The sequence below is a fragment of the Nothoprocta perdicaria genome, unplaced genomic scaffold (genome assembly GCF_003342845.1).
Source record: "Nothoprocta perdicaria isolate Ctin4 unplaced genomic scaffold, notPer1 scaffold_17, whole genome shotgun sequence".
NCBI lineage: Eukaryota > Metazoa > Chordata > Aves > Tinamiformes > Tinamidae > Nothoprocta > Nothoprocta perdicaria.
This window is the reverse complement of record NW_020454871.1, coordinates 7,075,303-7,092,283: the sequence shown is the minus strand read 5'-3', so window position 1 is coordinate 7,092,283 and position 16,981 is coordinate 7,075,303. Positions and strand designations below refer to the sequence as shown.

The following is a 16,981-nucleotide window of genomic DNA, read 5'->3' as shown; positions in this document are numbered from 1 at the left end:
TATACTACCTTCCAGCTACCCGTTTATGCTGCTGTATAGTACAAAAATACCAATGATGGAACAATGTTTGTCCTGTAAATTTAATTTGATATTGGACAGTTATTGTCTGTACAAACTAAAACATATATGGTTGAAACTGTTCATTATATTTGCTATTTCTGCTTCACAGATCTGTTTTAAAGTTGAGCTGATTGATCTGGCTTTGTCTTCCATTGTAAATATTGTTACATTGTTTTCTTTGTAAAACACATCGCATTTGCGGTTTTGGGAGACTGGCTTGAAGCTCTGTATAGTGTTTATATTTATCTGACTTGGCTTTCCATAGAGCTACTTGCAGTAAATACGTGTTCATGTAGCTCCGTGTCTGGGTTTTATTTTTAAACAAACTTCTGAGGTTGTTTTTTTTTTTTTTTGTGTGTGTGTCAAAAATGCATTTCCTGCCTTTTTTTAAAGTGGTTTTGTCACCCTGCTTCCCTGAAGATTTGGGCAATATTTTAGCTTATTACAGGGGAGTGTTTCCTTTCCTAGCCCAGCCAGTTTGCTCTGTCACTTAGTGCAAAATGTTACATGCAGTAGAACACCCAGAAGCTTTCTCCGAAGTAGTCTGCTGGGCTAGTAAGCAACTGAGTCCTTGAACGGGAAAAAAAAATAGGTGCAGAATAATTTTTCTGCTTTAAATGCAGGACATTTTGGCCACTCTTTGTTTAGAACTCTGCTTATAATGGGCTCTTCAGGTTTCCTTACAGAAACGCAATTTCTAGCAGTGCAGGTTAAGCAGGGTGATGCCTCTGGGCTTCAGTGTAAAAGGGAGCAAGCATGGTTTGCTATTGCATATTTTGTAATATAATTTTGTATTGAGGTGTACTAAGTATGGCCTTGGCATGTAAAAAACAGAACAAAACACACATTTAGATATCTTGATTTCAGGTACTGCACCTACTGCTAGAAATGACTAAACTCTGAATCTATCAACAAAATGTAGTGCCTTTTCAGATTCTGATTTTGTTGATGTGAAAGGTCTGTCAACAATTCTGTATATAAATGCTTTTATCCATAAATATGAGCATAAATGATCTCTATAAATATAGGTGGTTACTTTGAAATGTCTTAGAGTACACTTTTCTTTAAAAATACCTAATTTAATTCTTAGTCTATTGCTCTGAATAGCACCCTAAAAAAAGTCCCTCTAAATCCATTTGCTGCAAGAGCAGGCTTTTCCCAGCAAACCAGCCCCCTTACTTGGGGCCTCATTTTATAGTATGCAGTCTGTATTGGGAAGCAAAAGAAAACAGTGCTTCTCCTGCATGACAGAAACAGCCGTACAAGCCATAAACAGAGAAAACTATCCAAACGCTGTCAATACAGTAGCTGCTTTAAAAGACCTTTTGACTGAAGGTCTTATTGGACCTGAAATTTGCTCCCTGCTTGAGGGCTTGGTGGGGAGGGGGCAGGGAGGCAGAGCTTAGCACCAATTTTTCAACCCCATTGGCTGAATTACTGACAAAACTCTCAACTTCTGAAGGCTGGTGAAAGCTCTCAATTAACACCAGAAGGCTGCTAGTGTCCCTATCTGAATGTGAAGGCAGGCATCAGAATAAGTATTAAAGGAGGACTTGTTTCTTTTGTGAAATACATGGATCACTTCCAGCAGATCTTGCAGCTCCCTGAGCAATACACGACTGGAACCCATCAAGTACCAGAATGAGAAGCTTGTATGGTGGAGGATGGACCACATGAGAGCTATCAGGTAAAGATATAAACTTGCATTCTAATCCTTGCCCTCCCTGAGCCTCTTCTGGCTGTCTAACAACAGTGTACCTGGCTACATAAACAACTGTGTTCCCTAATCTTTCCCTGTTCTGAAACAACATCTTGAAGAAGTGAAGCACTGAGCTTTCTCTGTGCTACAGCAGGTGGGAATTCTTTTTTTAAAGAAACATGCCTAATTTGGTTGGCTTTGGTTTTGTTTTCCCTAGGGCTTGGTGTTAATTTAAGACTTGGGTTTTTTAAGCGGGGTTGCAGCCACAGGAGCGTGCTGCTTGGGACAGCCCAGCAGGGTGGGAGCTGAAGCAGCCTGTGGCCCCACGTTTTTGCTGGCTGGTGCCCTTACTGGAGGCAGCAGTTTGCCAGCCTCTTCCCTGGGAGGCTTGACTTCTCCCCAGCTAATACGGTTTTTCAAGCTGTGGTCAACACCCATATGCTACCACTGGGTTGAACTCATCACCTTTCCCTTCACTGCTAGCTCTTCTAGATGCTTGTTCTCTATTTTGAAATGTGCAGTGCTGTTACAGTTTCCCTGAGCTTGATCACTGCTGCTGCCTTTCAGCAGGAATGTGTCCTGCTCTTTGTCAATAAAATACTAGTTAAAGACTAAATTATCTCAAGCCCTTGCACAATCCTCAGCCTATGCTTCTAGTGCAAGTAGCCAGAGTAGCAGAAGTATTAAGTGTTCAGCAGCAGTGCTGGGTTGTCTAAAGCTGAACTTTTCTGGGAAGGACCCTATTAAAAATAAGTAACATACTGCACACAGCAGCATATTCCTAAACTGTCAAAACTAATTTCCCTTGCAGTGCCCCTGAGATGACACTTGGATACAGTTGTAGCAGCATACTGACTTGTCCATTTAGCATGTACCCTACCAAATACCATGGAGAGATAGCAAAGTGTGCAGGAAATAATTTCAAATCTGGCACTCAAAGACTGCTTACTTTCAAGACCAATAAAACCCTTCCTCAAGTTCTAAAACTGCTTTTCTAAGCAGACACCTCCTCCTCTGCTCATACAAGAAATCCTGACCTGTGAAAGGAATTGATATTTGCAAGACAGCACAGAAAACTACATACCTAAGAGCTTTCAAAGCACCAAGCTCACCTGCACTGGTCTCCTTCATTGTATATAAAATGCTCTGGACCCCTGCACTTACAGGTTGTTCTCTGACTGAAGCATTGTTTCAGGAGTATTTTAATTCCACCTTGTATCATAAATCCACTTGAAGGAAGCATTTTTCTCTTAGTCACAGATTAAAATAGGCATCTTTTAGTGAGCGAGGATACTAAAATGCCTCTGTGTTGACTAAGCAGAACTTTGCTCTTGGCTCTGGTAAGGGAACAGTGTAAACAAGTTAAACAGCAGGTTACAGTTTTTAAGTTTTACAACTAGTAAGCCTTTAGAAAGCTCCATTTTCCCTTCATCAGCCCAGCCACATTGACAGTGAAGTCAGACCATATTTAACTCCTTCTATCAGGAATTTGTAGGTTCCTTTCAAAGCTCAGGAACTGTAGTGAGCAAGGAAAGGTAACTCTCTGCCCTCTCCAACAGACTTTATTAAAGCCAATGCTGATGCCAGCACTCCAGTAACTCTACTGGCTGCTGTTGTAAATTTCTTTTAAAGCTATATGGTGCCCCCACATGGCTAAGTGTCCCTCTTGTCCCTGTACATTTTGCAATACAACTGTCTTTATCTTCACTGTTACTGCTAGAGATCAATGGAAGTAGTCTTAGCCTTACACAACCAGCTAAAAGAATAAACATTTTTGTCACAACCCAAAATTTTAGGAAAAAAATGCTTGTCTGGAGCTGAGCAGTGCTGTTCTGATTGAGATCATGTTTAGGCTATATAAGAGGCCATTTTAAGGCTCTGTACATTCAAAACACTTTTTTAACTTATTAATAACAAATCTACAAACACAAGTTTTTACCTGTAGTTTAATATTTATATACTGATGGATAGCACCTAGAGGCCCCAAACAACATTTGAGCCCCCCAATGTTGCACATAAAGATGTCTGCCCCGAAGAGCTTACAGTCTAATCAAGAGACAATAATAACCATTCTTTCTTTATAGATGACAGACTGAGATCTAATACAAGGTGATTTGTCTACTCAGAGGCACAAAATATGATGGATGGGAATTAAACTGACATCTTCTGCATCTTTGTTACATAGCTCAGGTAAATATACTCCTTTCTTTCTAGACCACTTTTCATAATTAAAAAAAATCTCAAAATTAACCTATTCAGAAATGTTATCCTAAAGCTGATTAAGGTTCAGGACAGAAGCTCCTGAACCAGAGAATACCTTGGTCAAGACATAGCTCCTTTACATCTTTTCATTTTTCTATAATCATCTAAGAGGTTTGGGGTCCCAGGCTGCCCCTACCTAGCTGCTCCATGTGCTGCCTCCACCTACGCCGGGGAGAATCCCCAGGTTCAGGGGGAGATGTTTTATATGCTGCAGCAGAGGCCACAGCTCAGAGGAGCACTGTTAATACAGGACTAGGACAACTATTCTCAGCCCTTGCCCAGTTTCCTCATCTATGAAAAAACAATGTGCCTTTGGGGTGAGTAGTCAAAGCAGCACAGGGCAGAAATGCAAGGGAGAGCCAGCACAGCACTTGGCACAGGAACCCCTCTCCTGCTTTTGGGGCTAGGGCTATTCTAGGCTTCAGGGAGACAGCAATAAGATATGGGCTTGAGTCTACATTAAAGAACTTCTTAGTTCAGCTTTGGTATTGAGTTCTTGGCTCGGAGGTAGCAGTAGGCTTAGTTTATTTCATCAGCAAATCAAAATAAAACAAGTTGAAGGGTGCATGTTGCTGAATTGCCCCCCTATCTACTATCATCTTTGCAGCTAGCACATGGGCCGTGCCCTTTCTCCAGAGCTTACCCTTTATCTTTAAACACTGCGACAAGGCTGTTATTTTTCCTGCATTTTAAACTAAAGCTCTTCAGTTTCATAATCAGGTAAAAGCTCTTGCAGACAGCCCCAGACTCATTATATAAATCACTGCCACCTGATCACTCACCAGTCCTATGTCTTTTGTCAGCTCTGCATAAAACAAGGAGTTTCCTGATGCTCAGGGCTTATAGTGATAACTGAAAGGTAAGTAGGAACAGCCATTAGCAGATGAATTAGTTAACAGTATTCAATATAAACCATATGCTTCACCTATATAAAGCAGGATATTAATGCACAAGGCAAGCTGTATTAATAGATGGTGAAGGTGGCAACATACAATAGAAAATTAAAGCATGATCACCTGGAAAACAGTCTTGCTTTGTCAGGGAGCTCTGTTTACACATAAGTATAAATGAAACAGCACTGACCATAGAAGTTGAACAGTCATGGACAGCTATGCATACAAAAAAAATGATGACTTTTCAGTTATTGCACAAGTGGTGACACTCTTAAGACATATATAGCAGTATTCTTACAAAAATGACATCAGAAACAAGGAGCTGCATGCACCATTTTTCAAGGCCTTATGTGAACCATACATACACAGGAGTTGCTATATATTTTAAGTACATTGTGGATGCATATAAATTCACATAAGCATCATCAAAAGATTGATTTGTAAATAGGAAAAGATCAATTTATGCCAGTTTTTGCTTTATTTTATTCAGAAGGTTTCTAAGCGTGTACACTATTTCAGATAATATGCATAACACCACTTCAGAGTAAAGAGGTTTTATGTAAGCATAATCTTAAATGCTTTGGTAACTGGATATTCCCAAAGAACAGTTTCTGTTAAACCAAAGTGATTACTACTAAAAAGTGAATGTGTCTTTTATTCAGAAAAGAAGGATATAGAATATGGCTAATCATTTCACATATTTTCACAAGATACAAAAAAAAAAACCCTTTTCAAGTGGATTGTGAGTAAGCACAAATAAAACCGCTGATAGCATGGTGTACAATACTAACATTTAAAACCCTGATCAAAATGACTTCAGAAGGATTGTACATTTCCCCAAATGTATCAGGTTTGGCAACTGAGGAAGGAAATGAAACATCTAATGACTAAATTGGTGCAAGAGGTGTAAATTGTCTCCATCCTACAAGTTTCATAATAAAATACTGTTGTGTGTTTTAAATTTAGACATAAGCATTTTTATATTGGAGGCTGGTTTGTTTCTAGATGACTAAAAGTTTTAACTATAAAGGTGTTTACACAATATACACATTTCATTACTTACAAAGAGAAATAAGCTTAAAATTTCATATTAAAAACCTGGGATACAGTAGGGTTAGTAGCACCATGAAAAATGTTTTTCAAAACTGCAGTCTGGTTATTTTAAACATATTCAGTGCGTTGTCTTTTTCTGTATTCTCTTGGTTGATCAAAAGGTGCCATTTTGGTACAGGGAGAGAAATGGAAACTTTCATCTTCTGATCTGTTGTGAACCTCAAATGTCTTTTCTGTTCCAAGAGGTCAATTCTTTTATCTTAGTCCTGTTGTCAAACATGTGCCAAACAACCATTAGTTTGGCATGCGAGTGAGGTACACTTGAATCTGCATGGTTAAAAGAGTTTGGATTTTTTTTTTTTTTTCTTTCCACACAGTAGCACCATTATCACAGCTGGAGGACAGTGCACCTTAGGAATTTGCAACTGTTTTTGTAACACATTCTCCAAGATGTTACGTCTTCTTCATGCAAACTTGACAACGACTAATACGCGTCCTCAAGTCTCCAGCTTTCAGAGTCTCTGACTGAGGTTTACTGGGTAACAAACAAAGGTCAGGTTAGCTTTCTTTTTTGTTTGTTTATTTTCATTTTTGGTGAACTGAACTTTATGCCTTTAAGCTTCTACTTAATTCCACAGGTTAAGAAATACGGAAGAGAGACTTGGTCTTGTTTTTTTAATGTTTTCCTTACATGTGATTCTTCTGTATGTCCTCACACCTGGCGACAGTTCTGGGTCTCAGTATATGAAAGGTTTGCTAACGAATCACTTTAGCATAGGATAGCACACAAATACTAAACTGAGTGGAAGGCAAATTATGTACATTAGAGGCAGTATTTTGGGAATGCACAATGTGCTTTCCCACTCCCACTAAAGGCAACAACCACATTTGCAATCTCGAAGGGAATTACAAGACCTCATAAATATGAATCTCATTGTAATTCTGTAGCTTGTAATTGATTGATTTACCAAATAATTTACTTCTGATCTGAAAGGGTGAAGAGGTACAACAAAGTAATGCAACTCATTTATGTGAATGTAAATATTCCCACAAAGCCTATTCTTTGAAAGGGCGTTTTTTTTAATAAATTAAAATATAAAATTGCTTTTGGCAGAAAAAAAAATAGTAGAGGCAGAGAAAATTAAAAGGTCCTGGGGCATTAACAAGAGGCATTTTATACCAGTGTCTTACCACTGATCAACTGTCCTGAACTAATAGGCTAGTAGGGTGATGACTACTTACTACATAATTAAGTATCACTGTGTAGGTGGTATCATGCAGAACCAAATTAGCAGCCACACTCCATCAATACTGCCAGCCCTCTGCCACAATGCTTACATTCCTCAATTGAGTGGCAGTGGGAATAGTTGTTAGTTTTTATCAATATGCAAACAGAGTAGTAAAACACTAGTCTATATAGGGAAGAGAGGAACAGCTGCCTTAAAAGGTTTAAAGTAGAATTGATCCTGCCCTAGGACTGAGAATAGCCTTACATGGATTTACCCCTAGTTTGACCCATACCTGTCCCTTGTATTTCTGTGAGCTACCTTTTGAAATATCTGAGTCTATTTAAAGACCAGGCAAGGAAAAAAAAATGAAATTAATCTTTAAGGATCAAAATTCAGTCACTACAGTGGGACTATTTTCAGAAAAGATATTACATGTAAGAATTGTTAGAAAAAGAACCAGAATCTCTGCAAAACAGAATGTGCCCTAGCAAGTTTTTCCATAATGTTAAAGGCTAACCAAGCAAACACTTGAAAAACTGGTTGTGAGAGGGGAAAAAAAATTCTTTCTCTATACTCCTGTAAACAAATCACTTTTGATCTCAGGAATAAATTCAGTTTCCAAAGGTTTCAGCCTGGAATCAAACAATATGCAAGAAACAGGTTTTCTTACCTGAACATTTCTGACACCTCTATAGTTGCCAGCCAGAAACTATAGGAATTGGCATAGTAATTACAAGTGCCACGACCATGGCACTCAATAAAGGGAGCTGAGCGGAATTCTTCTAAACAGGATCCGGGCGATGCCAAGGCCTGTCCAGAGCCCTCTGCTCCAGCACTAGTGTGCTGGAGGCCGGAGGAGCAGGGAGGAAACAAACACACAAATGAGAAGTTTTCTTTGGGACCCTAAAAGTATATTATCACAGCATATAGCTTTAAAAGAGAAATTACTCTTGATTCTGGGTTCAAATATTGCAAGGTCAGACACTTCTGTTAGTATCCTCAGAAAGGCAGCATTTACCAAGAACTATCAATTATGCCAGACCCTGTGTACTGGAAAATAAACACAGATATTGGCTGCTGTGGTTAGTAACCGGAGTTGAGTGCTTTCTAATAACAACCATGGTAGGTTTTAACAGAAAAGCCTTATTGATCATACAAGCTGGTAATAGTCATTTCTGGAATGGGAAGCAGTTCTTACCATCATGAACGAATAACCAATCCAGAGGGAGTCCCAGCCTGGCGGACATGAAGGAATCTGAATGGTCTGACTGTGGACAGCTATTACCATCGCAGGAGCCTCACAAACAACACATCTGGACACAGTGGATGTATCAGAAATATGACAGTAAAATAACAGGAGTATGTGTTATTAAGAATTATTTCACAAAAGGGAAAACTGGCCTGTGAAAAGCTGTCCTAGTAATGCAGATTTCTGCTTTTCAAGCATTTTTCAAATTTTCAAGCATTTTTCAAATTTTCAAGCATTTTTCAAATTTTCAANTTTTCAAGCATTTTTCAAATTTTCAAGCATTTTTCAAATTTTCAAGCATTTTTCAAATTTTCAAATTTATAGTTGCAGTGAGACAATAGTTTTGCCAAGATGTCCACTAACAACTATTGGGTAAAATACAAAGCAGTTTCTGGAGCAAAAATTGCCCCAGGTCCCTACTAAATTTCTTATTCTCAAAGCAACTGTCTCTTGTTTACTCTTTCCTGTCTGCAGGGACCTTATGCTCCCTGCTACACAGCTTCCTCAGAGGTGAGGAGTGCTCTTGTACTCCTTCAGCCTGTAATGATTGCTGCTGTGGGTGAGCAGGCACTCAACATTTTAAAATAAACTTATTTCCAAACATTTCCCAGAGAAAGCCATAACAGATTCATTTTCCATTAACCCAACCCACAAGAAGCTAGAAATATTACACAGATGAGGTGTGCTTTTATCCAGATACTAAACAAGGGACCCGACAGCTTTGTCTCACCGGCTAATGAACGGCTGAATGCTCTGCCCCGTCAGCGGCTCCATGCTCATCGGCATTGGCTCCGGAGTGGAGAGCCAGTAGGAGTAGTCGTTCCTTGAGGCGTAGTTACAAACATTGTTGATGTTGCAGAACATGAAGGGCATGGTGCTGAAACGTCGCAGACAACTCCCTGCAGTACCTATGGCATAAGATGCATAAAATGTGACAGCAGTGGTTTTGATTTTTAGCATCTTTTTGGGAAAATTAATTACATGTTCTTCCTATCCACCCATGAGTGCATAACATTTGCTATCCAATTATCATGCATGGGAAAAATGTAACTTCTGAATTTGGTTCACATTCTTTCATCCTGCATTGCAACACATACTTCTGGAAGCAAGGGACCTTAGCTTGCATCCCCAGCTCACCTAAGTAATCTCCAGGAAAATATCTTCAGCAAACAAGACTATTTTAAAAAGTGGTTGTAATCTTATTCCCTTTCAAGATGGAATGTAGGAAAATCTCACCCAAATCTTGGCCATGGGCTCTCTCGTTTCCTTGAACATACAGAAGAGAGAATCCATCATATATTCTTAATGTTCCTTGTGGACATAGTGGCGTATCCCTAGTCTGACTGTGACGAGTTATAAGGAACCCATGAGCGACTGAAGCTGTTCCAGGAGGACCAGGTGGGCCTTGCAGACCATCAGGACCAGGTGGCCCCTGTGTTCCTCGTGAACCTGTTCACAGAAGTACAATATGCAGTATTTATTAACACATTTTCTTGCTCTTTTATGACTAAGGTGGCTTTAAAATGAAAGTTTAGCGATCGACATTTACAGTTTGGGTGACCTCATACTCCTAATGCCATCTTCCTCAAATGCTTTTCTCTGTAATCTTGGTCAAGTCACTGAGACTGTTATAGCTAGTTATAAAATATGAAATAGTGTGTCTTCTCTGGATCAAAGGGGTACTGTGAAGATAAATATGTAAAGAGTTGTGAGACAGTAAGATAACACAGCTCCAGTGGACATGACAACCTCTAACATAAGTCCAAATCAGCTCCACAATTCTAAGATGCTCATCTGTGCATGCAACTCAGTAAGCTAAAGCTTAAAGACCTTTCTCAAAAATCACAAAAGAAGTGGTAGAGCTCCAAAAGGAACCAAGTCTCAATGTACAGTATGCTCTAAGAACACTTGAGCCAAAGTCCAACAAAATCAGTAGAAAAGTTGCAGTTTCGCAGTAGGTGGAGGAAAGAGGGAAAAGAGAGGAAATAAACAGAAAAGGACCATGACTCAGACAAAGCATTTGTTCTCAAACTGCAAAAATATCAGGGAAGATAACTATAATATACTGTAGATTTTTACGCTAGCAATGAACAGTTACTAGTACATGTCTAGTTCAATTTCTTTTCTAAAATGGTAATTCAAATCAATGGCTACACAGTAGCCTTATCTCTGAATATGCCAAAATTCTTTCCTTTATGGAGTCTGTTTTTCCTCAATCTTGACTTTCATGCAAACTAAAAATGATTTTGCTAATTCTTTCCCTTCTGTTTCTTTCTGCCTTCATTATTTGCTGCAAAGGGAACTCTGTTAAGATCAAGATAAGGCACACTACAATATTATTCAGCACTAACTGGAAATGTGTTGGTCTTGAAAATGTTCCAAATCAAAGTATCTTCAGTAGCCTGTAATGTTTTTACACTAAGAAAGTTCTAAAATTATGATTCTATTATTATTTTCATGAGGCAAATCTCACTTTTTGATCTTTGCCTAAACTCAAAAGGGACCATCTCTTTTTCCACTGGCTCCTCATAGGATTAACACCATACCTGGTTGGCCTGGAAGACCTCTCTCGCCTTTACGTCCTGCTGGTCCATCAAACCCGGGTAGCCCATCTCGCCCTGGATCACCAGGGAGACCAATTGGACCTATAATAAACAAATGCATAAGTGAAATGGAAACTCCTGAAATCTCACTACAGAAATCTTTACACTGGGATTCATCTATTGTTTCCTTATGATATATTACAGAAGCACAGACCATTAAACCAGATGTAGCTTATACAATCCTACACTTTTCTAATACCTCTTGCAGAGTGCACAAATTTGTCTCTGCACCTTATGCTAAGAGTTGTGTATTGCAACTTGCAGTCAGTTATCCTTAGTCATTTTCTCTGAAGCCACATCAAATCATACCTGGTAATCCTTGTGGCCCTGGCAATCCTGGTGGCCCTTTTGAGCCAGGTTGTCCTGGAGGACCTGGTGGACCAGGGTCACCTTTGACAACAATGCTTCGTCCAATAGAACCTGGTAAGCCTGGTGGACCTGGGAGAAAGTCACTGTGTATCAGATAAACCGAAGACAGCAGCAAAGACAACTTGAGTAGCCCATTATCTGTTACACTTTATTGCTAATTCAACAGCCAAGAGCTATCAATGCAGAGCACAAGCATAATAATACACAAAAGGCAAGAAAAGTGTTCTTGGTGATCCCAAAAACACAAGATATATTGACCTTGCAGGGTTTAACCCAATTAAGACTACATACAGAGTATAAAATACTGTAGCATTAGCTGTAGAGGTAAAAATGACTAGTTTGAAACTGCGTTGTGGCTGGGACTCATATAACTACTGGAAGGGACCAACTTTCATTACTGGCTGAGACCAACTCAGTCTTACAACAGTTTATCAAATCTTACTGTGAGGAGCAGAAGTTATGGTAACATTATCCATGGCTCCTACCTGGTGGGCCTGGCAGGCCTTGACTGCCCGTGAGGCCAGCAGGTCCTGCAGGTCCAGGGGGACCCTTCATACCTGAAACATCAAATTCATACAATCACAAAGTGAACAAATGTGCAGTGTTACAAAGCCTGTTACAGGAGTGGCCCAAACCAGACTTCTTTCCTCCCTGACAGATTGTCACTGTAACTGAGGCATTCATCTGAAATGCAGTTTCTGTACCTGGGAATCCTGGCACACCTGGAACACCCGGATCACCCTTCATCCCATTCAGACCAGGACGACCAGGATCCCCCTGAATAGAACAGTTTCATGTTACTCACTCTTCTACTCAACAGTTTCAGAAAAACAGCAAAAAGGTGGCACACACAAGAACAAGCATGCTTTGGGTCTCAGCTAAGCAGAGTACTTTGGGGGGCCCAGGCAGTGCATTCTGTTCATTGGCTGGCTGATGCACCAGCTGCTGTCAGAGAACACTGTATCGTAGCCCAGGTCTTCACAGCTCCATCTCCCACACGATATGAAAAGCTTGCCCAGATACTAGGGAATAATTGAGGAAAAAGCCCTTTTATGTTGCTACAAGACCAGCCGCTAGATACCATATTTTGGTTTTTTTTTTATTTTATTGTTGTAATATGCATACTCCACCCAAACATGTTCTGTCTTTGTTGCACTTAAAAACAAACAAGGAGGAAAATCCCATTTCTTGTCCTACCTGGCGTCCAGGTGATCCTTGATCTCCCTTTTGACCACTCAGGCCAGGTGGACCAGGTTGACCTGGGTTCCCTTTTTCTCCTTTAAGTGCTCCACTGCCTGGTGGCCCTCGAGGACCTTCTGGGCCTGGTGGACCTTAATATTGTGGAACATACATGTATATATCAGTAGGTGTCAACTGTATTTCCAGGCTTTTGCCTGCAATCTAGGAAGTATAAAAAAAAGCAACCTAAAGATTTTGCCTTGACATCCCAGCTTTATTTCAATGATAAATTCAAATAGGACAAGCTAAAGAGAAAATAAAGATGGTTTACTTGCACTACCCAAATTGGGAACCAAAGCTCCTTACCTAATTTATCTACAGATTGCCTTAGAGCAATGTCACTCATCCAAGGTAGAAGCTAGACGATGAACAGACAAGTACCTTCAGTAGAGTCCAAGCTGCCCCAACTTAGATAGTGCAAATATCCCCTCTGATGAACTACAGAACATTCAGCATCTGAAGTGCTGTCCTAACAGACTGAATTCCTTTTGAAAATCAATTTCAACAATGTAAAATAATGCAATAATGCTGTTTTCCGCGCCCCCCCCCCCCCCCCCCCCCCCCCCCGCTGGGAGAATTTGAGAACTACTAGGCAGGAAGGCGACCCCCATTCTATTTTGCCTGAGTACTGATCTGAATTGCATAAAATTTCTTATAATGAATGATACTTCTCCCAGCTGATTTGCCTATCTGTAGTAGAATTATATCAAGTAAACAACAGAGGTACTGAGCTGGTCTTTAAAATTCCCTTTTGCAACAGCCCAATTAATCTGAAAGAAAAAAGTGAATTTAGATAAAACCCTCAGTTTTTGGAGCACTAAAAAAATGCGAGACCCACCTTTATACCATCATCTAAATAGAAGGTAACAGGTATTAATTTGTGAAAAAACAAAACCTTAAACAAGTGCACTGACAACAGCTAATAACATTTCACAAAATCAACCATGTAATTGGGTTTACAAAAGGACTTCTTTGTAGGACGATGCTATAAAATTCTTTTATGTAGTACAAATTTAATGAGATCAATGTGCTGAATTTTTGTTCTTTTGAAACCTTTAATAATTTAAAGACTCTTTTGAAAACCTCATCATGTATATTCAGTAGATAAATTTGATGAGCAATACTTCTGCATGCAAATCTCACTACAGCATTCTTTTACTTTTTAATTCAACACTACTTTGATAATATATTTCAAGTGTATCTTGCAGCTTCAGGTAAAGAAAAACATTCCATCATGCAAGGTCCAATACTGTACACATGCAAAATAACTGGGTTACCATCTCTGGCATCCTAATTGCACCTAACAGGTGCAATCTGCAGGGTAACCACAGTCCTTAGAAAGACAATCTCAGAATTACAGTAAAATACCCATTTCTAGTATATCAAATGCAAGGCAGTAAAATAAATCGACCGAGTTAAGAGTCTAACCTGGAGGACCTGGAAGGATCAGAGTTCACCAAAGCCCAATGATCGATGTTAGAAGGGTCAGACATCACACAGTACAAAACAAGATTACTAGTTAGAAATAGTATGGATGACAGCATATAAACTACAAAAAACCCATTTCACCAGCATATTTTGTATTTACAATATAATCCACATGCATGCATAAAACCATACATGAGTACACAACAATAGGTATTTTCAGATACAAGTTATTCTGGTGACTAGGCTCTGCTAAGACTATTAACTTAAAGGCAAACTTAAAGCTTTACTAAAGAATATGTTATTGCTTTAACATTATGGCTGAGGTCTGCAACTGGTTAGTCCTACTCATGACAGGGTTTGAACTACACTAGAATACTAACCATTTCACTGACAATATTTATCACTCATAATAGCATGATAACAGGCCTAGAACGTGGCAGATATGGGGATAAATTGCTAATGGCAACTTACTCCTCTGTAAAATACTGCCGTGAGCAGTGAATGTGTGTGGTTGGCACAAGGACTTATCACCACTAATTAGGTACGAATGTCAGCTACCAGTGAATGAAATTACAGGACCAAAAAAGAGATATGCCCCTCCTCAAGAGACTAATCAGAATAAATATGTGTCAAAAGGTCTGCAAATGCTATAAGCAAAAATACAGCAGAACATAAAATTTTATTATTTTAATCTATTTGTTAGCACGTTTTTAATAAAAATGTCACAAGAGACTAATTTACTTGCTTAAGATTACAGAGAATGGTATGTGGCGAGTGTCACAAAATTCATTTAGTTATCCCCTTTCAAAATTTATGTACATCTCCCCCTATCGTGCTCCTGAACTAATCTGTATTTCAGCTCCTGTGCCACTTGCATCATTTCTGTCAGTGAAATGATTTAAATATAACATGCAATTTACTGCTTTAAACTACCATAAATACCCATCAGGTTTTTACCTCAATGCACTGTTTCTTAAGTATTTGGTAAATCATTTTAAATACTAGATGTAATATAGTTGTTAAAAATAATGACATAGTCATTTCATTGTTGCTGTTAAGTACTTATAAACCATATTTCACCATTAGGCAAGTTTTGCTATGATTTATAATTTTGTCAATCACTGAATGTTGGCTGGGCATAGTCCCAGGGCCAAACAAAAACATGATCCACCCCCCCACGATGGTGGTTCTCTCTGAAGGTATAGTAACTGCTTGTGCAATCACAATTTAATGAAAATAGAAAACCACCTTCGCTTCTTTTGTGCTGGCATCAAGTTAGATACATGTTAAGGTCATCAACCATCACCGGCTCTCATATTTGTTATCTCACAACATAGCACACTAAAAACTAAAGCAGATTCTTTCCTACTGAATTCTGGAGACAGTTTTTTTCCTTTCTAAAGTCATCATAGCAAAACTTAAAGATTTCATTATTAAGTAGATATACAGAGTCATTTTCAATCTAGATGCAGACACTAAAACCTGGCCGTCTTTGCTACATGCTGATCCACTACGATTAAGACAAGCTTGTGAAAATGACCCTATTTTTTTACCAATCCTGTTTCTCCTTCACAATGATAAGAGGGTTGTATGATTCCTTTTGGTTAGAGTATTACATGAAAAGGAGCTTTCCTGAGTTACTCTAGGCACGCATTGGTGAAGTTGAGGGAAAAAAAAAAAAAAGAAACAAAACAAAAAAAACAGGAAGGGTAACATTCTAAGCTGGAACATAAAACACTACTGTCCTTCTGGGCAACTTTCCTATGGACACTGTTGTGCTGGTATAAACACAGATCTTATTCATTTAGCCTGTGTCATATTAGAGTGTCCAAAATCAACAGCAGCAAGTGTTAGAAAAATGAATATTGTCCCTTGTCTGAGCTGCAAAAGACCATTATACATAGTAATGGCCAAGGTGTGAGAGGACAGCACAATATGCATGGTTGTAAACAGGAAAAATAGTATATACTATTTTCAGGTATACTGTGAATAAATATGCTAGAACAAGTTTCAGAGTTAGCGGCAGTCTATAAAATGTGTTGCAAACGTGCATCCACATGATCATCCATCATGTAGAGAGCAAAACTGTGCCCCCTTCTACGTCAGCCCTACTGCAACATGGAGGAAAAAGATGAAAGGCAGCTCCAGACTTTCCTCTTCTACCACAGACTAAAAGGCATGTATGAAAAATGACTCAGTATATCTACATTTAGACACTAAAAAAGTATAAACATTCTTCTTCATGCAGAGTTATTATTTTGGAGTTAAGGGGCTAACCTGAGGGACCTGGGAGTAGGGGTCAGAGTTCACCAAGGTCATCATTAGAACAAGAGGAAAAACATGAACATTGTTAAAAATATCAACAAACTAACATATTCAACTAAACCTTCTTTTTAGATTTAGCTCAATATTTCTTTTGATATAGTATTAAAAACACCAAACTATTATTATTGCTAGCAATGAAAAACAGACAAGGAAAGTAACAGCAACATTGTGTTGCTTTAGATATTTGCTTCATTTTATTCTTTCTGACAGCATCACTCCACACTAAGTGCAGTTCAGCTGAAATCAGACAATTACACTATGTTTGACCCCACAATTTTTACTAATCTTAGAGTAATCCTAGTCAACAACAGTCAACAACGAATTGTATATCCATGCAACTTTAGTTTCATTTATGACCTCAGAAGGGGTGCAATTTGACAGCCACACAGCTGCTTTTATGACTATCTGCCTTATGTTGCAGCATTACAAAATCAGCGTTCCAACAATAGACTGTGTTATCACTTGGAACAAAAGCCTGGAGTGCTGATCATACCAGATCTGCAATAATAGTTTGGTTTATCCACATTAGTTTACGCATAATCAAGCAAGACAAATGCTTCACTTTATACAGT

The 16,981-nt window shown here is 38.9% G+C and overlaps 1 protein-coding gene across 3 annotated transcripts in view; it reads right to left on the bottom strand.

The window, feature by feature from the left end:
* Nucleotides 1-3,887: 3,887 nt before the first annotated feature.
* The window catches only part of COL4A5 (collagen type IV alpha 5 chain), a 77,449-nt gene continuing 64,355 nt past the window's right edge, over nucleotides 3,888-16,981 (bottom strand). For all 3 annotated transcript variants that reach the window (XM_026036020.1, XM_026036022.1, XM_026036023.1), the window contains 12 exons: nucleotides 16,362-16,370; nucleotides 14,085-14,093; nucleotides 12,615-12,748; nucleotides 12,122-12,194; nucleotides 11,903-11,974; nucleotides 11,358-11,486; nucleotides 10,992-11,090; nucleotides 9,682-9,894; nucleotides 9,176-9,353; nucleotides 8,395-8,509; nucleotides 7,867-8,039; nucleotides 3,888-6,502 (listed from right to left, as the gene is read on the bottom strand). In XM_026036020.1, coding sequence (XP_025891805.1) covers nucleotides 6,421-6,502; nucleotides 7,867-8,039; nucleotides 8,395-8,509; nucleotides 9,176-9,353; nucleotides 9,682-9,894; nucleotides 10,992-11,090; nucleotides 11,358-11,486; nucleotides 11,903-11,974; nucleotides 12,122-12,194; nucleotides 12,615-12,748; nucleotides 14,085-14,093; nucleotides 16,362-16,370 — 1,286 coding nt within the window. In that variant the 3' untranslated portion in view covers nucleotides 3,888-6,420. The remainder of the gene's footprint in view (nucleotides 6,503-7,866; nucleotides 8,040-8,394; nucleotides 8,510-9,175; nucleotides 9,354-9,681; nucleotides 9,895-10,991; nucleotides 11,091-11,357; nucleotides 11,487-11,902; nucleotides 11,975-12,121; nucleotides 12,195-12,614; nucleotides 12,749-14,084; nucleotides 14,094-16,361; nucleotides 16,371-16,981) is intronic.